A 17,533-nucleotide genomic window follows, 5' to 3' on the forward strand; every position below is an offset into this window, starting at 1 on the left:
ATCTATCCCTGATTAAATCGAATCAGCTTTAAAATAGGGGTTAAACCATTTTAACCTTAAAAATTAATGCTCACCTCTTCATTATACTGTCCCTTTAACAAGTAATGACATATATTTCACTTTATATGTTAATCCCTTTGGAGGTCGTCTTGGATTTAGAATCTTTTTGAGGAAACTGAAATCTCATTATCCGAGGGAAATTCGATAAGGGGCTGTTTTTTTTAATAATAAATCTCTTTGATATTGCAATGGTAAAAGATAAAGAGATCATTAAATTCGATTACTAAGGTACTGTCTAAATCCCCATTGAAAATAAATATAAAGTGTATATAAAATATGTTAATCTGTAATGCTTGTCTCAAATTCGTGTTCTTGAGTACATTTTATCGCTCGTATCTTTTGCTAATAATTTTTTTTTCAAATATTGTTTCATTGATTTTTGAAAACATATCCAATGTACTGTTTTCAAAAAACGTATAACAAAATTTAAATGGGTGAAGCATTTTAAACGGCAATTGACTCAACCACCGAAACTTATAATTGCTTGCAGGGCAATTCATTGAAACAATGGAGAATTCCCAAAAATAGAGAAACCCACAGTGGAAATTTGAAAAAAGATGTTCTTAGTAAGTGAATAAATTCAAGCAAAAACTAGTGCATACTGAAGAACCGTTTTAGAACACATGAGCCTGTATCAAGGAAAAATATTTTGGTGAAGGATTTAAGGCATTTGGTTACTGTTAACTGAGAAGAATGGCACCTAACCCACCTAAGCTAAAGAAGAAATCGTATCGTGGTCCTTAGAAAACACTAAGTCTCTAATAATGGTAGTGTAGGCCTACAGTGTTTAGAAGAAATTTTATACAAGTAAATTCCAGAAACAAAATAAGCCAAGTTGTGATATTACGTCTACATATTAAAACTAAGAACTCTATTGGTTTTTCGAAGAAGATTCACTGATTCTAGTTCTCAAAACTCCGTTATTTACGTAACCCTTCGAGTAGGGTTAACGAGTAAACAATAAAAAATAAACAAAGTGTTATGAGTGTTTCAGTATACGCTCATATCTCAACGAAATAAAACTTTCTTTCGAGAACTAATTCCCAGAAATCAAGATATATTTCACTGCCATAAACACTGGGTTTTTACGACCATACCGCACGGTTAACATCAACGAAAGATAAAATATAAATTACGATATCATATAGATAATTTTACAATAGGATATTCGCGATGGGGTTGTTACTGTCCCGATATTATGACATGTTATATGACTAACTAAATTATTGAAGCGAAGCTTCATCTTTATCTAACTTTTTCCCAACGTCTTATTTTTGTCAGCATTTACAAGTCCAATATAAATCTAAACCTGGACATTATTACAAACTGGAATTCATAAGCTACTAATAGGAATCATTGTGTAACCAGTTTCTCGACGTATCTAGGCGAGCTTTGAGGGAGGAGCTAGGCTAATCATTATGTATCATAAATTTGGCATCACGAATAGTTTATTTGGCTGCGCGTTGAACATTGCGCATTCACCTGACTTCGCGTTCCTACGTCACAGTCTTACCGGCTCGACCAGGAATTTAAGCTGACGACCAACCAATGAAATCACAGTTATAAAAACGTAAGAATTGTAATACGTGACGGAGAGCACTCAAGTCACGCCCACAAAACCCGCATAGATAAGTAACATGTGAGATATGGTGGAATGAAAATTCCTATTAGCTTATGAATACACCACTTCGACATTCTGTTGCGCGCATGCCCGATGCCCCGCGCTCAAAGCGCCGCAAGGGGAAAGACTAGAAACTGCTCTTTATTACCCCTACTAGCAAAAGCGCAACCCCTCGCGGTTTTTTTCCCTGCCCATCTTAATAAGTACTAGTTCGCAGTAGCCCGCTGTGGCGCCCTAGGTAATGTCAAAGTGGTGTATTCCTTTAAGAAATAATGAAGCACCGTGACGTAGCTTTTTATGAAATTTAAGGTCACCAGATGGCGATTTGAATGACAAAACTTCGTACCCTTGCTCAAAGTTTTAAATAGGTGTCTAACAAATCATTGACCTACTACAAATATAGGCAATAAATGCAACTAGCTTACCGGTCAAGACGAGTTGTCCGGGAGAGCTTGTCTTTGTTTCTCCTGTAAGTTGGTTTTTAACGTGGCACTGGTATCGACGAAAACTATCCGTCCGATCAGCGTTGCGTATTAGCAGGTCACCCGATGCCGTAACGAAGTATTTCGAAGCTATTAGAAAAAGAAATAATCGAAATTTAGCGAAACTGGGAGGATATGAATTCGAAAAAGGCTTGAGGATTAGTACGGACATCAATTCAAGATCAATGCAATTAAATAGTAAATAATGGGTAGAATGTTGTACGGTATCGTATTTGATACAATGGCAAATGAATCGAGACCCCTCTAATTCTCTCTAGTAAATTGTAAAGTTTAATAATTAAAAAAAGTATTGCGATTTTAAGATAAACCATTCCATGTATTTGTAAATTATAGTAGAAAATTTTCAAGGCATAAATATCCTTTTGGAATATTTTTTAAGATTCACTAATATCTTTTGGAGTAATTTTTCAGATTTCTAAATACCTTCAAGATATTTCTTTGATCTGGCAAGGTAATTTATTAAGATTTATAAATACCCAATAAAAATCTATTAAGATTTATAAGTACCCGAAAAAGAACGTTTTTTAGGATCTATAAATACCAAGAACGTTTTTTAAGAATTACAATTTAGAATGTACCAATATTTAAAAAAAAATATGAACAAAAAATAAAAATGACCACTCCTATAATAAAATCGTACACTTCCCCTTTAAAAATCGATACACGAGCTCTAATTTCATCGGGAATATAGATATTATACACGTCTATGTAGAATTGGTACAATCGTAATGGTGCGTAAGAGAGAGCGTATTAAAACTTAATGCAATTCAGTGAGAAGGTTTCATTCCAATCGAAGAATTGCATTCAATGGGAAAGGCAATCTTAGGCGTGAACTCGACGTAATTTACGACTAGCTTTGATCGACTTATCGATCGGGAATGAGACAATACGATTCCTATATACATTCAGTAATTATAGACTGAAAGGGAGGTGCGCCGGTTATAAAAATAAAGACTCCTATAACAATCGAAATTAATGGAAGCAAATAAAAACGGCATCGAATTAATATATACTTTCAGAGCCTGCGTGTTTGTAGATGTACACGCTAACTGGAACCAGAAGTAAAATAAGGGACTAGAAGTATTGAGGTAACCAAATTCTTCACTTGGCGGAAGTGAATATTCTTGATAACACACCAACGGTTGGCCCTCTGGTAGCGGTTTCTGAATTTTCCCACCAAACGTGAGACGTTCGCGGCGGTAGATTGCCGAACTAGATTCAAGCACCCGCGTCCGTGGTCCGCAGCTTTAGGTTGAGGGGAAGGGGGTAGGAAACTTCTTTGGGACTCGACCAATTTTTTTCCCTCTGGTTTAGGCGCTATAGAAGCGGCATAAAATCCTCAAATTTGTTCACTAGTGCCAGGATCTATTACCAATGCTAGAGCGCTTTACTTCAAATCTCTTATCCTACTTCTGCTAGAACTGAGTAAACGTTGCAGGCAAACAAAATGTTCCTGGAGAAGAATGAGTTTTCCATGCAAAATGAGATCACTTAATCAACGGTTAGTAACAAGCATTTCGAGAATTTTTGTTCTCGACTTTCACAATATTAATTGGAGTTTTGGCTAAATTGGACTATGGGAAATTTATGACCTAAGGATATTTAACGATTGTCAAATAAAATAGAATGTTTTAAAGAGAGGATGAAATATGTAGTTAAATATTTAATACACGACAAGACGATCCCCAAATACCATTGAAAGAAACATTGCAGCCGGTGAGTTCCGGTTTGAGTTGAAATGAGGAAAAGTTCCAAAACTCGACAGTTTAAAAATTAATTCGATTAACTCGGGAATTATATCACTTTGTTGTCAGCTTCGATTTTCTACCGTTAGTACCATTTTCGACTGAATTATTTTAAACAGGAAAATAGAGATAAGGATTGCATATCTGTCTACTTGTAGTCGTGTTAAACAAATTTTGTGACTGGAGTCAAAATATAAACAGACAGATTTTACTCAATAATGTATGTGAGCAGGGTACTAGAGTCTAGAACAATGCTCCATGGTTGGTTGTCTGGCCATTTCGTTCTCCCTTTAAGTTAAAATTAAAGCTTATAATTTTTCTTGCTTAATGAAACTTTAGATCCTAGTAAGCACATTGTTTGTGTAGTCAATTTTAACTTGGGATAATTTAGGTCAATTTTATAATCTCAATTCTGTTTCAAACTCCAACATGAACTAATAAGGATTTTGGCACTCAGTTGATTATTTTTCACCGGATGGTATTTCAAATTCACAAGGGTTAATGCTCTATTAGAGAAATAACAAAATAAGTTTAAAAGCTGTGTAGTTTCGTTTTTACAGTTACACATTCTTGGTGTAATACCTTCGTGGGTCACGAGGGAATTTTGCAAAAGCCTCCCGATAGATCCCGGTCACCAAATCGAATAATTTCAAACCAAACTATTAAACACGGTTTTCTCGCATTTTTTTAGTTACATAAAAGGGAAAAGTCAGAATGTAAAAAAAAATGATTTGAAAAAAGTGGAATCACTGAACCAAAAATCCCGAGTTGCTGAGAAGGAAAAACGGATTTCGTCTTCGCTTTTCTTTAATAAAAACTTTTGGTAACCTGATCCCGATTATTTTTTTTATATTTTTTCATTTATTTTTAACTAACGGATGAGTGGTTCTCCTACCATGGATTGTTTTTTGCATAAGCGTTCACTATTTCAAAGCCAGAACTCAAAATGACGAGAAAAAAGGGGTGCGGGTCCAGTGTGAAATTATCAATAACATTTCAATAGGCTTAAGTATTGACTAGCGCAAATATAAACCTTCTTTATTAAAGCAGAATTGAATATTTAAGCAGCATAAATAAAACACACTCTCAGTAAATATCACAACGCGGTATATTTGCCTGTGAGATTTTCACATAAAATTTAAAAATTTGAATTCAAAACCCTAACTGTATAGACAAAATTAACATAATGTATTACTGAAAATTTTGTATGCCATATGGTAGTTTTAGGTTATTATTAGCCTAAAATTAATTTCACTATCACTTCTATAGTGATCTGAACTTATAAAACCATTTTCTCAGCAAATCTCAAAAAACCAAAAAAAGGCAGATGGATTTGACATATATCTAAATATAATCTGACAAAGAACGTTTTGTAATTCGTAAACTTTGGAAAAAATAATTAGCAATATTTGACTAAGTTTTAATAACCCTTTTGATGGGCCGAAATATATCAAAAATATTAGTAACTTTATTCACATTAAAAGTAATGAATTTAACTATTATTTAATTCAATTTAGCAGTAACTGAGAAAAACAATATTAAACAAAGTTTGCTTAGAATGGCTAGAAACGAAGCTATATCAAATGCCAAAATATTTCCCCTTAATACCAAATAGATGCCTTTAATTTATAAATCAGGATCTCATTCATTTTTGCAAAATATTTTCTCTCTCAAAATGTGTTTACTTTAAGTTCGTCATCATCATCCCTTCTAATATGCCTAAAATAATAACGGCCTCATTAAAGTCTCTAACATCTCGAAACCAGTCCCTTCCTCTCACAGAGCGTATAGGGAGTTAAAATTTGGGTAAATATATTCATAATGAAGAGTCATAATAATACAGCATCCTCATATTTCGCCACCATCACTCCTTTTGGGTAAACTTCCAAACTAATTCTAGCGTTAAAGATATGCTTATAAAAGTTCACTCCAGAGATTTAAACGAATTTTAAACAAACATGCTTTTAAAGGTTTATCCTAACTGAGAGATTGCAAAAATAATAGACGTCGAAGTTGGTAAATATTTTGATTAGATCAAATTGTTTTTCTTCCAAATTTTAACAGTGAATTTGGATTAGGGATGATAGATTTAATTTTTGAAGTAGGAATGGAGAACAGAGTAATCCGGGCGGGCGTCTAAATCCATGACCCCCTTTCACGGGACGTAGGGGTATGAAAGAAGAGCCGGGTCATAGCAACAGAGGTAAAAAGGAATTGCGTATTTTTCGCCGTTCCCGTCAGCAACGTCATCAAAACGTAGTTTAAGTGAGCCAATAAGATAATTTAAACTTTTCGATATGCTTTGGAAGGAGGGGCTCTATACTGGGCTATGAGTCGGACTGAAGTAAATACTTGCCGCTCTCCATTCCCGCTTCTAATATTACATCTATCCCTGCTTTGATCAAATGGTTGAGAAAACGAAATCATTCTGTTGCTATCGTTTCTATGGAGATAATGCCAGTCACGAGCTAAATCTTTTCGACCTATTTGGTATTTCATTTTCGATTTTCAAAGATCAAATCTTCTTTGTCTACATTACATCATTTAAAGCTATAAAAACCTCTTGAAAGTCGAAATTAAACGCTACTAGGCCTAAATCCCTTTAAACGAGTCTCCCATAGGAGAAAAATGCTTTCATATATTAAAATAAACATTATTTTGCCTTGTTTATTCTAATGAAAAATAAATCCTAACAGGACAAATCCCATAGGAACAGAAACTGGTGATCTAGTTAATTATGTAAATTGATTTAAAAATAAACTTCAATCCGAAATATATTTGTTTGGCAGAATTTAATGAGTTTGGGGTGGTTAGATATATGAACTAAAATTAATATAACGTAAAGTCATTAAAAATTAAAATTTACCTAAGCGCTTTGTGTAAACAAGAACGAAGCCATCATCTCGGGTCCAGGACATGACGCGGTGGTACTCTTTGACGAAACTGGGGACGTGACATCTCATGACGGCCGTGTTACCCCTGATGACAAATTCGTCGTAAACGTGAGCTTCATAATCTTGGTGAACAACTGAAATAAGTAAGAAAAATAAAAGCGATTACACTATGAATCTAGTTTAATTAGTTATAACATAGTTAGACTTATCAAGCTAAGTTTAGTTTCAGTAACTGGTAAGCGACCACTAGGGCAATCGAACGAACCCCTGACCCAGGCAGTTAGCAAAAATCGATGATGTTAGATGTTACTGGTACCAATTTAATAATCATTTTTCGCAACAAAACAGAGAATGGTCTTTTTTATTAGAAACCTAGCTAGTGTTTTTAAGGGTCTACAAATCGGGAACGTTTTCTGTCACTTATCACTGAATAATCTCTGAACCCAAGCATACAAATTTCTGCTTAACAGTTTTTTCTTTTTTATTGCCGTTTTCAACCAAACCACTTCTAAAATATATAACGATTCATGCGGAACTCACGCCTCATGACGCAGTTTCACAATTAAAATTGTCGGTGGACATTTTGCTCTCAGCGTTACTGCTTTCAGCAGGTATAAAGGTTTTTCTTTTCTTTTTTTCAGGAAAGCGTTATATCCCTAAACATAGTTTTACTATAAAAGCACCAAGAAAACATTTGGTTTAAATAAATAACGCATCTTTTGTCAAAGATAAGTAATATTTATCCAGCTATTTCAATACATATGTTTTGTTCAGATGGAATAAAATATTAGCAACAGAGTAACGGAAACTTAAGTAAGCAGTGAAAAACTAAAGAAATATATTCGGTCTTAAAGGGGATATAACAAGATTATCTTTTATTAAATAGAGCTGTACTAGGCATGCGTGAACTTTTAAATGGGTATCAGCATTTCCGTTTAATCCACCCGCGTCAATCTATCAGAGATTCACGAAATTTTTCTTGGTCGGAATTTGAACGTAATTATTTTGGATCTGTTTTATCTCCTCTCATTGTAACACCGCAACTCGATTGTACCATCGCTGAAAAAGTGCTTGTTGGTTCCTACTCCTTCGTGTCAATGAACCTTCGTATATCTGTATTATCATCCCAGGCTCCAAGAGTAATCTAAAAAGGTCAAAGTTTAACATATTCTGAATGGCATCATTATTTTTTTCAGCTTCTGGTTTAGGGTAATTTTCTGGCTAGAGGATCTTCAAAAACTCAAGACAATGAATAGGGATATTCTCAAAGCCACTCACACCGTGCCAAGAGAAAACGAAGCGCTGGAGTAAGGTACTCTTCAATTTTCTCTTTTGTTATACAAATCATGAATATCCGCTCTGCTGCTGCTGCTGCGACTATTATCAACTCTGGGATCTCTCAATAGGGCTTGAAATGTTTTAGCCAATTTTCACCCCTGGCCCACGAAACTATAGAATGTGTGACAAGTCAAGGGTCTGGCATTCCCAAAATATAAATACTGTTATTTTTATTGATTTCAACATTAAAATAATGATTCTAACATTAATTTCGCGTTTCAAATATTTCGCCAATACGTGCCAAAAATTTTGCGATTACGTTTCCAAAATTTTGCGATTACGTTTCCAAAATTTTGCGATTACGTTTCCAAAATTTTGCGATTACGTTTCCAAAATTTTGCGATTACGTTTCCAAAATTTTGCGATTAAGTTTCCAAAATTTTGCGATTACGTTTCCAAAATTTTGCGATTACGTTTCCAAAATTTTGCGATTACGTTTCCAAAATTTTCCGATTACGTTTCCAAAATTTTGCGATTAAGTTTCCAAAATTTTCCGATTACGTTTCCAAAATTTTGCGATTACGTTTCCAAAATTTTGCGATTACGTTTCCAAAATTTTGCGATTACGTTTCCAAAATTTTGCGATTAAGTTTCCAAAATTTTGCGATTACGTTTCCAAAATTTTGCAATTACTTTTCAAAGATTACGCGATTACGTATTAAACATTTCGAGACTTTTTTGTTGATTTGGCCCAATATTTCTAGAATTCGTTAAAAATTTCATTATTTTGTCGAATATATTTCGCAATTTAGTTAAAAATTTCATTATTTTGTCGAATATATTTCGCAATTTAGTTAAAAATTTCATTATTTTGTCGAATATATTTCGCAATTTAGTTAAAAATTTCATTATTTTGTCGAATATATTTCGCAATTTAGTTAAAAATTTCCTTATTTTGTCGAATATATTTCGCAATTTAGTTAAAAATTTCATTATTTTGTCGAATATATTTCGCAATTTAGTTAAAAATTTCATTATTTTGTCGAATATTTCCCAATTCAGTTAAAATTTTCGAGATTTCTTGATTACGGTTATCGTCTGAAGCCTACGTCAATTCGCGAACATAAGTTCGAGAACCTTCGTGCAAGTTGACGCCAATACATTCAAGAGTATTGTACTCTTCGTTGATTGACTCTTGACTAAAGCTATATCGCTGGCGACATAAATAGGGAGGGGATGAAGTAAAAAAAAACCCAACGATGGCGATAACCATTCTACATCTTGCCGAGTGCGTGCGCGAGCGGGTTTCCTTCCCAAGGATGGTGATTCCCAAGTTTGAGGGTCCGGGTCTAGTAATGGGTTTCGGAGCCGTATTTGCAATTCGATTACGCTCTCCCGCCTCGCTCGCTCCCCACCCTTCCTTCGAAAACCGCTCCCTTCTATGTATAGGAGATAAGAAGGCGAATCGTTCAAACCAAACCGCCTAGCCATCGCGAACCCCATCCTCTTTAGAAAACGCAGATAAAGAAGCCCGAGAGATCGAAGAAAAGGAGAGAAAGACGAGAGAAAAATATAGAGAGGACCCGCGCAGAAAAATGTTGGGATTAAAATGAGCCCTCTCTACGGTATAAACACCACTGACCCCTTCCTTAACACCACCCCTTTTTTCCCATAACTTTAAAGATACGGATAAAAATGAAAAAACCTGAGCAGATATTTCATGGGACTCTTTCTTGTCCCGAGACCATGGGAATTTAAAACTCCTCGAAACGCGACCCCTAGCAAAGATAAACATGCGTTGATGTTGGGTTTTTTAAAGGTAATGAAATACTTTTCATATACAGGAAGGAGTTTTTGATAAGTTTACCTTAAATTGAAGTTCGTATTCTTTGGCTCAAACTGATTGGAAAGAGCCAAAGAGCATGGGGTCCGCAACATTTAGTTATATCAGGGATAGATTTAATTTTAGAAGTAGGAATGGAGAACAGAGTAATGTGGGCGCGCGTCAAAGTCCCGGACCCCCTTCCCCGGGACGGAGGGGGTATGAAAGAAGAGGCGGGTCATAGCGACAGAGGTAAAAAGCAATTATATATTTTTCGCCGTCCCCATCAGCAACGTCATCAAAACTTAGTTTAAGTGAGCCAGTAAGATAATTTAAACTTTTGGTTACGTGTTGGAGGGAGGGGGCTCTATACTGGGTCGGACTGAAGAATATACTAACCCTTCTTCATTCCTGCTTCTAAATTTAAATGTATCCCTGTTTATATGGAGATACGGCCTCCCAAACAGGACATACTAGTCTTCAATATTCTTCAATCTAAGAACGTTAATTAATCTTTATCAAGCAGAAGTGTACTATAAAATGAGTAGAAGTATGGGTACGCTGGTAAAATAAATCGAATTACGTCACACATGAATATTTCCGGTTTGAGAGGCCAATGTTTGAGAACCCTTATCTCTGTAACTAAATGTTGTTTATGACAAACGAATTTCATGGTATCGTATGGTAAGTATTTTATTGTTGAGTAAATTTTCTTATGTAAAATAAGAAAAAAATTAAGATTGACGTCCCCAGTTTCAAGGGAGTTTTTCTCCAAGGGTTATACCACAGGCGTCATATCTTACTGGGCAAATAACTGCCACGCAGATTGCAAACGCAATGCATTTTTAATGAGGCACCGTCTTTCTAATTTTAAACAGGACCAGAAAGGAGAGATGTTTTTTACAACCCAACCATCACAGTGAAATTTAGGAAATACATCTCATTTACAATCCCAGCACCTATCTTTAAGTTTTGAGTGATCTTCATATGCGAAAAAATACAGTTCGTTTTCAGATCAATTTAGCAAGTGCATTCGCATTGTCATACTGTGTGTACATACCTGCAAAGTGGTGAAGCGATTTCATCTACTATCAAGACTTTTCAAGGTATTAAACCGAATGAAAACTCTGAATATTCCTTTTAATTGGATGATAATTAAGCAAATGGAGCTTAAATATAAAGGAATTAAACATATCTAATTCGAGTCATTTACTTTAAACCTTGGCTGATTTTAGAGTGAGTGTGAAATATTAAAAAAAAAAATCTAAACAATACCTTTAGAAATGAATTCCTTTTCATATCGATATCAATGTACGAACCGCTTTGCGTTTAAAATAAAGCATTAAAACCTCGACCATTGACTGCTAACGAATGACTACTGATTTAAGATTAAACATATGTTTAGTTCTCACGTGATCCATGACCCCGACAAGAAATTCTAAAAAAACATTGCTAAATTTTCTACAATTTTTAGACTCTAAAGAAATAGTTCTTTATCTTAAATTAGTTTTCTACCACCATAATGCAAAAAAAAAATTAAAAGCAATGGCACCCTATTTTCTCAGAATATATTCTATATTCTAAGAATCGCGAATACTTAATGCGTCTCAATTTTATATATTCCTACCATAAAAAACACTTAGAAAATCATAATTTCCACGAATATCTTGATACCTCGCATATTTTAGGATAAAGAACCAAAGAATACATTTTTTATTCCTTTCCAAGGGGACCATCACTCAGAGTAATAGAGGTAGACGTTGCACTGCACCTCTGGCGGTACTAAAGTTGCAAGTAATCATTAAATACTATAACCCTTGACAGTTCCAAAATAATTGACTAATCCGTAATGGATGTACTATAAATTTGTAAGTGATTATCCCCTCGCCCCCTTTTTTAATACTATCATAATAATAATTCTCTGAATTATTTTGAATTAAAAACGATCGGAACTTCGTTAAAGTGTAACATTACCAATATTTAAATATGGTTTCCAGATATCTTCTTATTTTGAATTTGGAACCACAGTTTATGGATTTTTTCTTCCCATTTTATACACTTCTCTCTATTTTATGTTTAAATATATACATTTTTTGGGGGGGTTTGTATCGGAAAGTAACAAAAAATGAGGTTTTTATAAGTGTCTTTCCTTATACAATATAAAATAGTCCAATATATATATATTTCCATTCTATAGACGGAGATAAAAAACTTTTCCACTTCGAAAATCAATATCGTTACGATAGGTTTTAAAGTAATAGGTTTGTTTCGTTCATTCTTATTTTATTCCCTTCACAAAAGGTCTATTTGGAAACTATTCGAGGATAGCAAAAAAGAAAACGAAGCGATGGCTGAATTCTAAAAAGTATTGAATTTACCAGAATAAAAGAATATATATCACAAGATGGACCAAGAGTTGATCCGTATAACAGTAGCCGCAACGTTCCTGACTTTCTTGTTTACGTTCTTGGAACATTTTATAACTTCAGTTTATTTACTTTTCGTACAAGCTATTTCAATTGGAATTAATTTACTTTTCGTACAAACTATTGTAATTGGAATTAATTTACTTTTCGTACAAACTATTGTAATTGGAATTAATTTACTTTTTGTAGAAACTATTGTAATTGGAATTAATTTACTTTTTGTAGAAACTATTGTAATTGGAATTAATTTACTTTTTGTAGAAACTATTGTAATTGGAATTAATTTACTTTTTGTAGAAACTATTGTAATTGGAATTAATTTACTTTTCGTAGAAACAATTTTAATTGGAATTAATCACCTTAACTATTTTCCTTTCAGTTGATTTACTTCTGATTAAAACTATTTTACTTCAGTTGATTTCCTTCTGATCAAAAATTGTTTTTCACTTCAGTTGATTTCCTTCTGATCAAAAATAGATTTTCACTTCAGTTGATTTCCTTCTGATCAAAAATAATTTTTCGCTTCAGTTGATTTCCTTCTGATCAAATAGAATTTTTCACTTCAGTTGATTTCTTTTTGATCAAAAACTATTTTTCACTTCAGTTGATTTCCTTTTGATCAAAAACTGGTTTTCACTTCAGTTGATTTCCTTTTGATCAAAAACTGGTTTTCACTTCAGTTGATTTCCCATTGATCAAAAACTGGTTTTCACTTCAGTTGATTTCCCATTGATCAAAAACTGGTTTTCACTTCAGCTGATTTCCTTTTGATCAAAAACAATTTTTCACTTCAGTTGATTTCTTTTTAATAAAAACTATTTTTTACTTCAATTTATTGACGTTTGAAGAAACATTTTCTCTACTTGACTAATTTCTCAAGAATAGGACCCTTACTTAATGGATTGACCTCGTTGAACGACGATTGTAAAGTTTTAAACTATGGTGTATATTTGTTTTAGATTGAAATTCAACATCATCTGTTCAAACCAAGGTGTATATTTGTTTTACATTGAAATTCAACATCATCTGCTAACCCAAAGATGGAAAAACCTATAAATTAAAGGCTAATAATATTCAAATGACCCCGTATTACTTGTCAAATATTCCATGACCCTTCTTTTAAACTATGCAGCTCTTCGATGAGGGACGATTGCATATTAAAATTAATCCTATTAGGGTAAAGAAAAAATATAATTTTTGTTGTATAATTATTGAGCTACGAGTAGCTAAACGACCATGAATTTCAAGGCAAATACACTTAGATAATACATGACCCTCTTTATAAACAAAGTTTTTAAGCTATAATCAGCCCTGTCATAGATAATGAATGATTGCCCTTTAAAATGAATCCTTTCATACCCTCTACATTCTAATCAATTGATTACAAATAATGCGAGATATTTAAAAAATATATATTTTTTAAATCCTTTAATACTGACTACACAGGGTGTTCCATAAAAGGTGGTAGGACCGAAGTTCTATGAACGAATTTCTACAGGATGTTCTTTGGCCGATTTAGAGTCAAAAATGTTCTATGAAAATTGGCCACTGTTTTCAAGTTAAGATTGGAGTATTTTATGGATGGATCCTTAAATTTAATTAACAATTTGAAAGGCAATGCTAATTTAATTGAGGTGTCACACCTAAAACATTCAAATCATAACTCGAAAACAGTGACGCGGACGGGAAAGTGTCACAGACAATTTGCGACTCAAAATCTCCCTAAGAACATCCCCCTTAATTTATGGCAGACTTATCAGAAACACCCTTTATGTGAGTGGTCATCGGTAAAACACTCAAATCATAACTTCTAAACGGTGGTCCGTAGAGAAAATGTCAGAACATTTTTGACTCAAATGGTCCATAAAACATTTTTGACTCAAATGGTCCATAAAACATTTTTGACTCAAATGGTCCATAAAACATTTTTGACTCAAATGGTCCATAAAACATTTTTGACTCAAATGGTCCATAAAACATTTTTGACTCAAAATCGTCCATCGAACCAAATGCACTTGGGTCCTACCACCTTTTTTGGTACTATACCTCTATTATTGACGTTATATGCCTGTACAAAATTTCAATCAATTCAATTCAAACGAAGACAAAAAAGTTTTCGAAGAAATAATTTAATCCCATCATTTCTATATAGATGGAGGACAAATAAGGTAGAAAGAGATTTAGTACTTGGCGAGGGGTTAATAGCTTCGATTCCCTGTACACCGATTACGGGTCACGTGTCAAGGGCTTTCAAGGATTACTAGAAATCAATTTAGTATAGAAACAGCGTGTTGCTATACTGTATTATCTGAAAACCCTAGAAACGTCTAGGAATTCAAAAAAAACATATTGGTTTGGTAGTTATCCTAAATTTACTGATAATAGAGTTATAAGATCATTGTAAAAGATATTACTTAATGCAGTAATCGACGTTTTGGGGAAATTTTATCAGCGAAACGCCTTTAAATGCTCAGGGAAAACGCCTTCGAATGCTCAGGGAAAACGCCTCCGAATGCTCAGGGAAAACGCCTCCGAATGCTCAGGGAAAACGCCTCCGAATGCTCAGGGAAAACGCCTCCGAATGCTCAGGGAAAACGCCTTCGAATGCTCAGGGAAAACGCCTTCGAAGGCTCAGGGAAAACGCCTTCGAATGCTCAGGGAAAACGCCTTCGAATGCTCAGGGAAAACGCCTTCGAATGCTCAGGGAAAACGCCTTCGAATGCTCAGGGAAAACGCCTTCGAATGCTCAGGGAAAACGCCTTCGAATGCTCAGGGAAAACGCCTTCGAATGCTCAGGGAACACACCTTCAAATGATCAGGGGAAATATCTTCAAATGGTCAGGGAAAATGCCTTCAAATAAGAAAGAAACACGTGGAAAGTCAGGGCCTTTTGAAATTATAAATCGGTGGTATTTGCACCATCGATTACTGTGAGTGACTAGACCCTCTGAAATTGTATCAGAACATGCTCTATAGAGTATATGCATGCTCTATAGAGTGTATGAAACGGAAGCGAAATTGAAACTCTTCAGAAATTTATTATCATTTAGAATGGAGGAAGCTTAGATGGATATAAAGTGAGTGCGATTCTCCTTTTCTAAACAAGCCTATTTGTTGAAAGGAGATTCGGGAAGGAAGGTACGCCCGCTTTATTCCCATTGAAAAGAAGATGAAAAGAAAGAAAAAAAATGCCATCCCATTTATATGAAAAGGGATCTTGGCCTTTATATATTTTTTAGTATTTACCGAAATTACTTTTTAAGTGAAAGTAATATTTGATATACTAAGTATTAGTCGTATAAGTATTAGTTACCGTGACGACTAACTATAAAGACTCAATCTTGCTTCTACCAAGAACCCATATAATACCCGAGAATGTATCAGTAGCCGTCAATAGCTCATACGTTTGGCACAGCTTGTCAATATGGTTGATGGGAAAAATATAAGATCCCTGCAGCTTACGTCTATATTTCAAAAAAAAAAAAAAATACTATGTATAACACGTTTGAAATATATTTCATTCATTTAGCGTTAAAACAGTGCTCAGTAAAACAAACTTCTGGTAGTTGATTCTACTTATTAGTTGCATTGCCTCTACTTGATGACATTTCAAATGTTCAATTTAAGCCTTTTAAAACCAGCCAAGCTTTCGACTGAACTAGACAATCCTTTTGAATTCCAGATCAAGGCTAAATAATTCTACTTCTCAGAATGTAGACCTTTGTCCTTTGCTCTACTTATTGACATTTCAAATTTTCAATTTAAGCCTTTTAAAGACGAGAAAAGGTTTTGACTCAACTAGACAAGTCCTTTTGACTGGTTTATCACTTAAAAATTTTCTTCCCAGCACCAACTACTCAAATTATTCAGCTTGACCATCTTCGATTCCCATTGACCCAACTAGTTAACTCAAGTAGAATTGACTCACCCAATTGAGTCAATATAGGATTTATCGTTTAAAAAGGTTTTAACATTTGAAACGTGAACAGTTTTTACAAAGATCTACCACTAGTCGCATCTTCAAGTCTGTTTGTACAACCGACACGAACCTTTTGGCGAAACTATTACCTCACCTCGATCATCTTGTTCATCTATTCTCTGTGCCATGTCTGATAGTCGTTGAGATTTCGCTTTTTTTTCGAGAAGTGAACGAGGAAGTGCATCCATTGAACCATATCTATAAGCCTGGAGTTACATTACGACTTCTAGGTCAACCAGTAATAAGGGGCCGCGCTCGGTCGACCACTACTCGGGACAGCCGTCGCGTTATGACGGCTATTTTCCCTCGTCATGACCCCAACCCCGAAAACTTCTGAAAGCCGTCCATGTAAGTATTTCTCCAAAGATTTATCATCTCAATTTCGACCACCGGAAAACGGGGATACACGAACTATACAAATAATTCCCTTCTGACCCTTTCTCCTGAGAGAGAACAAATTGAAATCCATAACTTGAAGGAGTACATCTTCAATGTTTCATCGAAAATGGAAATAGCCCTTTCACACCTAGTTAAGGATTTCGAAGTGGTTTGATCAAATGAGTTCCTCAAGGTATGGGCTGCGAGGCCCTAGCCATTAGGCCTGTGGAGAATGACCTACTCTAGACCCATAAGTTTAGATTCATGAATAACTTTTAATTAAACATGGTTTTATTGAAATCAAGCGTTGTAAAGTGAATTTTAACATAGGTATGAGATAAGACTATTTAGTGTTTAGTGTCTATGTACATCAGAAACTCTTGATGGTTTCAAGCCAGTAAATTAACAGAGCAACGCCAGGTAGCTTCTGCTAGTATTTCTATCTTTCTACTTTGTTGCAAAATGGAGTTAGGCTTAGGGACCTAAAATCAAAATTTAGAAAATTTATTAAAAATTAACGAGAAAGTCTTGAGGAATTTCCGTAATTTTTTCACGCATATTTCAAAACTCTTAATCAATAAAACGTAACCTGTTCTTCCTAATTAAACCATGAGGAGTTAATTGCTCTTATCTTCATTAGTATTCTAGATGGATACACATTATTTACATACTCAAGTTTTCCCAAATATTCTCTACGCTTCCAAATGTTGTACTTTATTTGATGGATTCATGGTGCATAGAAGCCAAACCCTAATCCCGATTCTCATAACGTTCCTTCGCTCCTGGGATAAGCCAGGCCCTTCACAATTCGTCATCGTTTCAGAATA

The 17,533-nt window shown here is 34.5% G+C and overlaps 1 protein-coding gene across 1 annotated transcript in view; it reads right to left on the reverse strand.

Moving 5' to 3' along the window:
• The window catches only part of LOC149718442 (cell adhesion molecule Dscam1-like), a 211,374-nt gene that overhangs the window by 157,211 nt on the left and 36,630 nt on the right, over positions 1–17,533 (reverse strand). Inside the window, exons 3-4 of the mRNA XM_089845129.1 lie at positions 6,796–6,957; positions 2,107–2,253 (exon numbers count right to left, since the gene is read on the reverse strand). Coding sequence (XP_089701255.1) covers positions 2,107–2,253; positions 6,796–6,957 — 309 coding nt within the window. The remainder of the gene's footprint in view (positions 1–2,106; positions 2,254–6,795; positions 6,958–17,533) is intronic.

This window comes from Phalangium opilio, unplaced genomic scaffold (assembly GCF_054372755.1).
Source record: "Phalangium opilio isolate 3A_F unplaced genomic scaffold, DU_Popi_V2 ptg000002l_1, whole genome shotgun sequence".
In the NCBI taxonomy this organism is placed as follows: Eukaryota; Metazoa; Arthropoda; class Arachnida; order Opiliones; family Phalangiidae; genus Phalangium; species Phalangium opilio.